At 41.4% G+C, this 12,245-nt stretch overlaps 1 protein-coding gene across 1 annotated transcript in view; it reads right to left on the minus strand.

The window, feature by feature from the left end:
* LOC101989346 (beta-galactosidase-1-like protein 2) overlaps positions 1-12,245 on the minus strand; it is a 65,771-nt gene that overhangs the window by 14,042 nt on the left and 39,484 nt on the right. Inside the window, 4 exon segments of the mRNA XM_013346138.2 lie at positions 1,019-1,103; positions 1,785-1,850; positions 2,845-2,925; positions 9,509-9,668. Coding sequence (XP_013201592.2) covers positions 1,019-1,103; positions 1,785-1,850; positions 2,845-2,925; positions 9,509-9,668 — 392 coding nt within the window.

Below are 12,245 nucleotides of genomic sequence, written 5' to 3' on the forward strand. Positions count from 1 at the left end.
TTAGGGGCCTAACCTGGCATGTTTCAGATTCAACAAGGAAGCAGCTCAGATTAGAGATAATTCTGGGAACCAAGTACTTGCCATAGCTGGTTACTACAGGTAGATAACCATTGGAAGAGCTAGCTCCACCTATTAAACCGAAGTTGGTGCCGCCATGGAACATGTAGAAGTTGAAGGAGAACCCAAGGATGAACATCTCCCGTACATCCTTCAACAGCACTGCAGAAAGGTGGGAAGAAATGGGGAAGCAGGGGTGGGATTAGGATGGAAGAATTCAGTTTGTAGTGGATGTTCAAACAACCTAGACCTGAAATCTTCAAGATCTGCTAGAGCCTGTGCGCAGAAAATCCTATCAGATGAGCCAGGACTTGTTAGAGTAGTTGACAGTGTTTGTTTTCATGATACAAAAATCACTTATTACTTTTTTTTATCTAGGTTTCAAATTTGAGGGAATCTTTCTTTCTAGCATACGAACTGTATAGCAAGTATTGCTCATGACTTTTTAGGGCCATACCTATGTCTAGTGTATTTCCAAATCCCTTGTGAACTTCTTAGTGACAAGTCTGAAATGATGGCACCAGTCGCATTTACCTTCAACTTCACTTAAATGGCCATCGTCCATTCTCCAGGGCGAGTAAGAGAGTGATGAGTCCAAAATCAGCCCAGTAGGGATTATACCACTTCCGGCATCTATTCCCAGCACACCTTCATCGTATTTCCCCCTCCCAGAAGAACTCATTCTCATTACTTTTATAGCATAGTGAAATGTATATAAAATAAAAAACTACAGAAACTTAACTTCCTTTTCCAATGACCACAGAGATGCTCAGTCGATGGTCAATCCATGTGAGCAGATGTCTGCTGATGTCTAGATGGTATCTACTTAGCTAAGTTGATGTTAAGTGATACAACATCTGAGAACCTTGTCCCTAAACTTCAAGTATATTAACAAACAACAAAAAAGAAACAAAACAAAGAACCAGACCAGTGCCCCTGTAAAGTCATAAGGAGGGCTCACTCTGTGGATTTCCAAACTGGCGGGCAGTTCCCCATGTGTCGGAAGAGTCTGTCGTATACACCATCATCAGTATGGGGCTTCTGCCCTGAAGGAAAATAAACACATCCGTTTAGGAATTCTGCAGCCCTGAACAACCTGCAAAGGAGCTGTGCTGCCCAGGGCTTCAGCACTTTAACTGAAAGCAGCCTGCTGCCCCCAGGAGTGCAGAGTCCTGCTCGTCCATTCCCACGTGATCTTCCCAGCCACATCGTCTCCTCGTGTGCCTTCACTGACTTCATTTTTTCCATGCTTTGGGGTAGGAAGGGTACCAACTGCTATTTTAATATTATGCTTTCAAGACATCCTAAAAGTAGAATTTGGAAATTTCTAAAAATAGAATCCTTTTATTCTCCTGGGTGACCTGAGTAGAGGTCTGGTGAGAAACAGCAGACACAGAGGAAGGTTTTCAATGTTCAATTACAGGGGACTGCACAGGTGAAGGGATCATGACAAATGCTGGGCTTTCAACTATGGCAGAAGGCAATGTCCTCAAAACCAGAGTGAACAAGAGTTAGGACTACAGCACTCAAACACTATGGCCTGTGGACCAAGTGTTCTGGACGTATACAATTTGAACCTAAAACCACCTGAAATAGATAGTTAAGAACACCAAGGACTCAGATTTTTAACTAAACTAATTACTACCAAGGTTTTCCTCAATAAGTGAGCCAAGAAGTCCTGAGTAAGGCAAGAAGCAAAGCGGCTGTCATGTCTGAAAGGCCTTTACTTGAATGGATTGGAGTTCTTCATATGTTTCTTTCTTTATATTCTTCATGTGGACAGTGGCCAGCACTGTGGGTGGAAAGAACACACGTGAGATCCTGCCATGTCCACACAGAACAGACTCTCCCAGAACCACGCTGCAGAATCCGGACCAAATCTCTTGGACATCTGCGTCCCAAATTCTCACTTCAATACTGCAGTATCCAGAGCTACAGCCACAGAAGCATATACGAATGGATTTACACATTGCTCTTCGCTTAGAACTTATGGCGATGGTCTTGAATGTTAAAAAGTGGTTGAAATACACCTCATGACACAAATTAATACATGAAAAGCAAATCAAGCAATTGAGATTCTAAAATTTGATGTTTTTGGTTGTATCGGTCAAATCCAGGATCTCTTTCATGCTTGACTTCTAGATCAAAACACCATTGTAACCTTTGAAGTACAACAGAAAAGGCCACAAAAGAAAACAAACAAACAAAAAAAACAAAAGCAATAACAACAACAAAATAAACTAGGGACAAGAGCATTGGAAGAGAATGGAGTTGACAAAATCGCTTAGAGGGGAGAACGCAAGAATTGCTTTATTGCTTTTCATAGTCTTGGTCCCTATGCATTCATTCTTTCCTCTTAGCATGTTGATCCCATGTACACATGCTAAGCAAGTGCTCTACCCTGACAATTATTCCCTCCCACCCGACTCCCAACCCTGCTTTTGTTCTCTGGACACATTTGTTCCGAGAATGGCCAGGGCCATGGCTCCCTGGCAGTACCACTGCTCTGAAACCCTCCATTCTGTGTGGTTCAGTCAGGGACACTTGTCAGAGCTGGAGACAACTTACTTGTGCCCCAACTGTTCCCTGTGCTAGGCCACTCAACATTTGAAAGGGAGGAGTAACGCTCTGTTCATAACAGGTGCTGTGCACCAAGGTTGGGCCCTACATCCTAACTCAGTTTTGACCACAAGTTCTTACCACCAGGAAATGGAAGAATGAACCATAGAAAGACCTGTGCTTTTTCAACCTGGCCAGTGTAGAAACAAATGCAGACAATACCATATCATTTTTCAAGTGGCCCTTTCTCAGATTCAGGCCATCGTCTGCAGTCATGAACAGCTCACTGATCCCTCTTGACACCAAAGCCTGGGGAGAAAGTCAGTAAGAGAAGTAAATGGGTTGCCCTAGGCCCATGAGTTTGCTTCTTCCTAGGGCTGGAAAAAAAAAAAAAAGAACTATGGCCATGGAAATGAGACCATTCATTTGAGACATGGAGAGGAAGGCTTCATTCCCCCATGCAACCACTTTTATGTTAAAAAGTTAAAACAAAAATGTGAATCTTGCCTCTGCCACACTCCTCAACAGCAGTTAAATTCCAAACCTCAGAGAAGAGGCAGAGGGGCAATTGTATCACCCAATGCAGTGCTTTCCCCAAAGGACCTCCAGGGGTTGCTCTAAGCCACAGAGCAGAAATTGAATGCTTCTGTCCATGCTGTCACCAAATCACCATACCCTGAGCCAAATCCACGGGATCCACTTCCGTCAGTAGTTTCTTCTGTCAGTGGTAAGAGCACCTAAATTGTGATTACTCCACCCATGGTGGCCCTTTCACCTGCATGACCCTTAAATATTCCTAATTTGACTACAAATACTTCAGGGATACTCTCAATCAAGACAGAGAAGAGATGAAGGGACTCATGTAATGGAGGGGCAAAGTACTGAGGTGGTGGCTGCAGGTTCTAAGACAAGTCAAATGTGTGCCTTTTTTGAGCTTTTGGACTACGATATCTTGAAAGCCAAAGAATTAATAGAATTCACCTCTGAGTCTTTTGTTGGTATCATAAAATTATTGGTTTCTATGAGTCAATTTCAAAAACTAAAAAAGGCAGAAAAGTCACTCAAGTGAGAGGAACCAGGGCGTCCCTTGGCACTCTGTGCCACTGTTCTCTGATTCCCATAGGTTTGATGAAGGTTCAGTGTTTCAGTCCACTCCAGTGAGTAATGTGCCTTGTTGGTGGGTGACCGTATAGACAAACCCAGTAGGCTTGTCACACAAACAGAAACGGATTCTTCTGTAGAACACGGGCTGCATTTATTCCCATTGGCCTTTTATTTTTAAATCACATCTACACAGTTGGACAAAGTGTTTCCTAAAGATTTAGTTGGAGAACCTAGACAGAGATAAAATGTAAGGACCTGAGGTCCCAGTAAGGAAAGGAGTCAGCGGCTGATCTGAGAAAATGGGATGGTGAAAATATTCAGTGAGCAAGTTCAGTGCAAGAGGAGCCATGGCCATGGGGGACACTTGGGGCAAGAACTGAGCAGCTGAGGGTCCTGCATTAGAAGGACGGATGGAGCTGCTGCACTCCGTGATTGACAGCAGAGAGTTACTGCCTCTGGGTGCTAAGCTACTGAGGGAAACCACAGGAAAGCTTCTGATGGAGGTTTTTACATTGACTGAGGGGCAGGAGAGAAGGCAAGAAACTGAAGTGATGAGCAGAGGGAAAGGGAAAGAGAAGTTTGTTTGGTGTGGAGATGTTTGAGAGGTTGGAGCAATGGACTGAGGGCATGTAGGGAGTTGTAAAAGTCCAAGGAATATAAACTATGTTTGCTATGGTACCTCACACCTGCAAATACTAAATTTAAAAAGGAAACAAAAAATAAATTAAAATTTTGACCATATTAAGTTAATGATGCTTAAAAATATTCTGTTTTTTTTGTTAATAGGTTATATCTATTTCTTGATGCTTGTTTTGTTTATGTTTCTGATGTACTTGTAAGTTTTGTTGCAAGCATGGCATGAAGACAGAAATGGTTGGGATATTTTGCTGTCTTTGCACCAACAGCAGCTAGTCAACACTGCTGTGGCCAAATTTATAGGCATGACCCCAAACTTATCTCTGAGCTCTGGACACTGGATTTGGATTAGGAAGAATTCAGATGTTTTTTGATAAAGGTAATGTTGAAACTGTTTAATGCTGTTCTTTTTTTAAAAGCTGTCTCTAGATCTAGATTGTGGTCTTCCTTCACTAGACCCAGGCATACTTAGTTAAAAGTTTCCTCTGTGCCACTGTGTCAGTCTGACACTGTGACAAGGAGAAAACCAAGCAGAACAGCCAAAATTTGGACTTGGTTTACATAAACATTCAACTGCTTTGAAATTTATGGGTTTGTTTTGTTAAATATAGTTAAAAATCTGTTAAAATTAAACTGAAACTAGTTTAAAAATTAACTAGTAACACTGGAAATTGGTATATTATAATCTATATGTGGGTAATTTTAAAGAAACCATAAGACAGGATTTCGTTTTGGATTTTGGATTGCCATCATTTTTAGTCAACCACATGGCTCATTTTTGCAAAAATTAAGAAAGATAGATATTATATGATTTCACCACCATCTTGATTAAGGTGACCACATGGAAAGGGCCTACCTAGGAGACAACAATGGGTATTTAAGATATATATGTATTAATATATATAATATAATATTATATTATATTATGCATTTTATAGGATAATTTCCTTTCCTGAAAACAAGGTGTTGTGTGTATACACACACACATACACATATATATGCTAAATGTTAAAATTGCACCTCAATGCTTTTATACAGAAGAATGTACCTTGTTCTGCCAGGTAATTTTGTAATTTGAGAGACACCCAGGTGAAAGGCAGGAAGAGATCATAGCGAGCAGCCGAAGTTTGCAAATGTATGGCAAGGCTAGAGGCCCAAGGAAAGTCCAGTTGCAAGGATAAAACCTAATAGTTTTAAAAATGCCAGTGCCAGGTGATAGTCATCAGAAACACTATACAAAGAAATGGAGCAGATTCTGGAACATTTGTGCTTATGAAATATTTTATATTGTTAATGTATGAACTTAAAGTGAAGTGAAATATGCCCCCCCCACAGTGCTGCAGCATGCATGGGCGGCCTGCTTATATTGGGTTTCACGGTCTGAGTTGATGAGGATGACTGACCAAGTCTCTTCCTCAAGGAACAGGTCCTGCCGAGGTACGAACTCCAATTGCTGGATTCAGAGTCCAGAGCATTAACCATTACACCACAGGAGCTGGTGATTTGGACTTACAATAAAAAGCTAAAATTAGGGTCAGAGCCATAAGCAACAAATATCAACCAAAAACTGGGATACTCATTTCTTGTGATGCAGAAAGACAATGATCTAAGTTGTCTGACAGAGAGCTTGGAGCAGCTTTTAAGTCCATGGATCTCAATCTTTTGGGGGTTATACAGGGGTAGCCTAGGACCACCTGCATTTCAAATGTTTGAAAATAACAATGAGAAAAAAATTGTAATGGGGGTGACCACAACATGGGAAACTATATTAAAAGGTCAAAGCATCAAAAAGGGAAAAAAAAGGTTAAAAAGCAATGACTTAGAAAATGTCTCTCTCCTTACTCAAGGTCAAATCAGGCTTAAAAATGTATGTCTAACCTCATTGTCTTTGCTAACTGTGTTAAACTTAAGCAATTTGGATAAACTGAGTCATATATACTAAAAGGAACTTATGGCCCTGCCATTAATATATGACTACCGTGCCTTAGAACTTGTCAAGGGCAATGCTAGCCCCTAAGGTCCTTCCTGTTCCCATTTTGCCATGAGACCTTTTCCTTGTCACCTTTCCTTGCCTTCCCAGGTGACAGCATTAACAGCTGAATACAAACTTGTTCTATTTTTACCCTTGGAATGGCTAATTTAGTTTTCTTTATTAGTTTCCATTCAAAATCATTAATTTAAAGGCAAAACCTGACAGGAAAATAATGTAAAACCCTAGTTTTATGAAAGCTCCTAAATTACCGTAGACTGTTAGGGTTGTAGACAAGTTAATAATCAGTCATCCTCAAAGCACTGAAATAATTAATTACAGGGATAAGCCCTATTTAGTTCCCTGTACATGATTTCAAAGTCAAGCTTAAAACAAGTAACTAGAAACAAAGTTTGTCTAATCAGACATACCTAAGCAACCCTCAGAGATCTGAGGAATGTGGCATTTAAAATGATAATTAAAAAGTTTATTATATCAAACAGAGACTCCTAGATCCTGGCAGTGACCAATAGTCTCCAGAGAAGATTATGGCACATTATGATGGTTTTTTTTTTTGATCTGGATTATGATGATGCTGACCACTAGGCAGGATGCTTCAATGCACCATCTGCTGCCAGAACCCACACCAGACTGTGGGCAAACAGCAGGACGTTGGAGAATTGGTTGCACCGCTTTTGCCTAGACAAAATAAGGTCAGTCTTTTCCATGTCCCTCTTCCACAGGAACCTCTCACCTTATGGGCCTGGTAAAAACTGCTGTTCTGATACTTCTGCCTCCAAAGGTATGTAAACTTGAATAAGACTGTATATAGACTGGTTCCTGAAATTTTTAATAGATTCTAAAGCTGCTTGGTCTGTTCTCAGGTATAATTATTTATCCTCCTGGGAGCTCTGATAGTATTGATGGCTAAGCTAGCTATAACTTTTGTCAGCTCGGCAGCATCAGACAACCAGATCCTTCCACATGGTTATTCCCAACTTGTTAGCTCATTTTATATAGAGAGTCTGAGGATATAAAAGGTATGATGTAAATACAGGTTATAGCAATATACATAGATGATTAAGATATGAAAATTATTTCAGATTTCTTTCTCCTTCTATGGTATAGTTCTGATAAGCTGGTAGAGCAATAACTACTTACTGTTTGGGTTACAAGCTCAAGATTTTAGATTTATCTGGCTGCTATCTAAATATCAACTTAAAGATGTTTCTCATCAGGCCCAAGATATCTCTGTCCAATCCATACCTGGCTTTTGGGGCAGAAGGGAAACGTACTTGTTTCTAACCCAAATCTATAGTTTTTGCTAGGACACAAAGGAATGAGTCTACTCCTGCTGTTTTACAAATACCTTTTATCTTCTTTTTATATGATAGGGACCTGAAAGTTTCAAATGTATTGTTTTCCTTTAAGTACATAAATTTTAACTCATGTTCCTAGTTTGAACTTGTCTCAACAGGTTTCCACTTGCCTGGCAGAAACATCCAAGCATCTATTGCTGACTACAACCTGCTCTGAATGACTTGTGAGCCCCGGACTTGCTGAAAATTGATGTGGACCAGTGCAGCCAATGTGAATGCTCACTGTATTTTCAACAGAGTCTGTGGACCAGATGTTTCCGATAAACCCCATTGCCTGAATTCCCTCTTTGCCTTCTTAGCCCCTGACAACAATGTCCCAAAGTCAGCCAGAAGCAATTACAGTAAAAGAATATATTATCCTGTGATCCCTGGTTGAGAAACGAAGTCAAAGGAAAACTCTCTTACATAGGGAGACTATATGCAGCACTAGGTAAAGAATGTTGCTTCTATGTTGACTATTCAGGGATAATGAAAGAATCCATGGCAAAGTTAGAGAAGGCCTGGCCTTATTCTAGTTTTGCTACTCACATTTGGGCCTTGCATTTTAAAAAAACTGGTCCAGTTTACAAAAGAAAAATTGGGGCCATCCAACTGATGGTAATATGGACCCAATATCAGTCCCTCCTCCAAGAGACCAGGGAAACTATAGAGTTCCATGACTGAAATTCTCAGGAACCAGTCAAAGTGTGTGTGTGTGTGTGTGTGTGTAAGGATCTGACCTTGCAGACTCTTTTTTATAAAGGGGCTTCATCATCTTAAGCCATATAGAGACTGGGAGCTGACCTCAGCTCCAGGAATATGCTGCAATAGCATATTAATTTAAATGGATACCCTAGAAATAGCCAATTGAGGAGCTAAGGAGCAGGACCAGAATCATTTAAAAAAGATCAAATGTCTCTGAAGACATCCTGCCCTCGCAGATACCTTGTCAGTAATTATTGTTTCTTTGTTAGGGTTTTCGTGCACAAAAACTAACCAATGGTTTCAGAAATCATCTTACTCTAACCAATCGCAAGACCCTAAAACATGCACGCACCTTAATTCTGGCGTTTCCCCTTTAAAGGCTCTTTTTCCTCAGGCTCGAGGCCTCGCTCACTCCTTACCCACTGAAGCATCACTGTGCTGGAGGTTTGTGATCCAAGTTTAAGCTTCCTAAATAAGGTCCATTTGTATTTAGATTGGAAACTGGCTTCATGAATTTATTTGGGGTTCCAAAACGCAGGCATAATAGTTCTGAGGTCCAGTTGATTTCACTTCCCCAACTAGAAGGACTGGCTCTTGAACCCTGAGTTAAAATAAGTTCTTTCTTCCGAAAGTTGCTTTTGTCAGATATTTTACCACAGCCACAGAAAAGGAAACTCAGACAGTGGTGTTTTGAGACAGGGTCTCATGTCACACAGGCTGACCTCCAACTCACTATGTAGCTGAGGGTGACCTTGAACTGCCGACCCTCTGACCTTCACCACTCCCAGCGCAACAGCAAATCTGGCTGTGTATATTATGTGCTGTTTATTAGTATCTTAAGAAATAGTTACATCTGAAAGTAAAAGAATGGAAAAGCACTTGTTAAATGTCACTCAGAAGGAAGCTTAGAGTCCTAGAAGGTGAAGCTGTCCTAGTGTGGGTCTCTGCCTTCTGTCAGAGACATCCGTGTTATTGCCAGGCCACTGACTAGAATATAACCAAAGATCAAACATAAAATTGGACCCTATCCATCCACACAGCTCACAGTTCCAGGCAAGCTACAGGCATCTGGGATGTGTTTGTGCCACAATATAACAAACCACAGAAGCAGAGCACTTACCGTTTTGACATATGCCATATACTTCTTATCCATATTGTAGGAGCCATATTCATTCTCAATTTGCACAGCAATGATAGGGCCTCCTTTTGTATACTGAGGGTCAAGGAGGAAAGAATAGAAGAGTGAGATATTGATGGGAAAAGATGGGATTTTCTGAATCCTAGGCACACACGCAATAACAGCACACCCAACTCCAGACTGAACCTCAGTGCTGGTCATTTCTTTCATTCACCATCAGTGCCTCTATGTGAGAAGTCAAATGCTTCCAAAATAGTTCCTTTAAAAGGATCCCCTGAATAACCACCATTTCTGCATACTTTAATGTGTTCATAGTGAGAGCTCAAACTTCCAGAGTCACCCTCCCCATCGCCCAAGAGCTTCGCATTTAGGGGGCACTGCCTTTGGCACTGTCATCTTCATTTAAGATGCGTTAAGTCCTACATGAAGATTAACTTGCATGGACCACCAGCCCCTTAGTGACTCCATCTTGTCCTTTTCACTTTCGTAGCCAAACTTAAACTATTTCCTCAAACTTCCTTCAGGAACATGTAGGCTAACCAGAAGGTGTCTCACATGTAGGGAGAAAGACACTCTAAGGAATTCAACTCCATGACAATGTTAGCGACATGGGAGCCTCCAGGATTCTGTACTCCTTTGACTGAAGTGTTTGCACACCCAAATCTGACCATAATGACTGAGGAGATACTCAAGACAGCCAGAGTTGAAATGGGAAGATAGTGAGCAAGCATCTATCCTAAGCAAGCAAGCATCATCCCTAAGTTATTTAGCAGGGAAGTAAAACAAACACCAAGACTAAAGGTGTGCTTTAATTTTCTAAAGCGCATACTCTTAGCTGACAAACATGGAAAGACTTTCAAAAGCAGCTTCTTCTCTTTTGTCTTAGGCTCTTTATCTCTCTGATGAAGAATAGAGCAGAAAAGAAGAAATGACCTGAGGCAGAAGAACTGGAATGTGATAAATTTGATTGAAACATTCTAGAGAGGATTGCTCAGTGGTATGGGAGTACTGACCCATGAGGCTGCAGGGGGCGTTTCCAAGACCTCCCAGCATCACCTGGACAAAACTCATCCCCGGAAGAGGTAGAACTCACGTAGGGATTCCAGGTTGAAGTTTCAAGGCTGCAATATCCTAAATTAGGAAGGGTGAGCACAAACGGCTGCAGGGATGAAAATATCCTCTGTTCAGTTCTGTTCTGGAAACAGCTTCTCACTATGGAGCCCTGACTGGCCTGGAATTCCTTACGTAGATGGTTTGTCCTTGAGCTCACAGAGATCTGCCTGACTCTGTCCCCTAAGTGTTGAGATTAAACATGTACACCACCATACCCAACTTGTTTTTTAATTTTTGAGGCAGGGTCTCTTGTATCAAAAACTGGTCTCAAACTCTTTAGGACTAGGAAGACAATCTTGAACTTCAGGCCCCATTACCTCTATCCCATAACTTCTGGGACTGCAAACTTGGAAAACCACGCTGGTTTATGAGATGCTGAGGATTGAACTCAGGGTGTTTGTGGAAGGCAAGCACTCTACCAATTGAGTTACTACCGTATCCTGAGGATCTGTTTGTATATACTGTCCATATAATAGCAACCAGCTGCTTGTAGTTATTGGTACAGTGAAGGAGAAGTGCGTGCCCTGGAAAATTAAATCTAATTGTACTTTGTTTACATTGATTTAAGCAGCTAAATGTGCCTATGAACACCATGTCTCTGAAAAAGGCCATCTTGCCTGTCTCTCAAATGTGCACTGGCTTGTGTAGTTGGTCACTTATGAGTTTTAATATCTTTCTGGAGCAATGATAGTCAATTCCCCCAAAACGTTCAACCATGTGAAGCATTCATCTAAACAAATGCATGTTTTGGCATTGCCTCCATTTAATATATACTAATCTAAAATAATTACTGTGAGGATAAAGTAAGTTCGGTAAGTACTGATTTCCTAGTGAAAAGTTGATATCTAATAGATGTTGTGATGATTTGAATATAAATGGCCCCCATAGGTCTATAGGGAGTGGCACTATTAGGAGGTATGGCCTTGACGGAGTAGGTGTGGCTTTTTTACAAGAGGTGTGTCACTAGGAGAGTGGGCACTGAGGTCTCAGAAGCTCAAGCCTGGCCAGTGTGTCACTGTCACTTCCTGATGCCTGAAGATCAAGATGCAGAACCCTCAGCTACCTCTCCAGTACCATATCTGCCTTCATGCCGCCAGGCTTCCTGCCATGATGATAATGAACTAAACCTCTCAACTATACGCCAGTCCTGATTAAACTTTTCCTTTCTAAGAGTTGCTGTGCTCATGTTATCTCTTCACAGCCACAGAAATCCTAACTAAGACCAAAGTAATTAAAATTTGTCACTCTCTACTCATTTTCTACATGGAATAGACATTCTTCAGCCTAATGTGCAGTTCTGTCTCAACTGAAGCCAACCTAAATTGAAAATATTGTTTTGGGTCTCTTTCTCTTCCGGTCGCAGGCGGTTCGGGAGCCGCCGATTACCGTCCAGCCATGGCCAAGTCCAAGAACCACACCACACACAACCAGTCCCTGAAATGGCACAGCACCGGCATCAAGAAACCCCAGTCACAAAGATACGAATCTCTCAAGGGGGTTGACCCCAAGTTCCTGAGGAACATGCGCTTTGCCAAGAAGCACAACAAGAAAGGCCTGAAGAAGATGCAGGCAAATAATGCAAAGGCCATGAGTGCACGTGCGGAGG

Source organism: Microtus ochrogaster, chromosome 5 (assembly GCF_000317375.1).
Source record: "Microtus ochrogaster isolate Prairie Vole_2 chromosome 5, MicOch1.0, whole genome shotgun sequence".
Classification (NCBI taxonomy): domain Eukaryota; kingdom Metazoa; phylum Chordata; class Mammalia; order Rodentia; family Cricetidae; genus Microtus; species Microtus ochrogaster.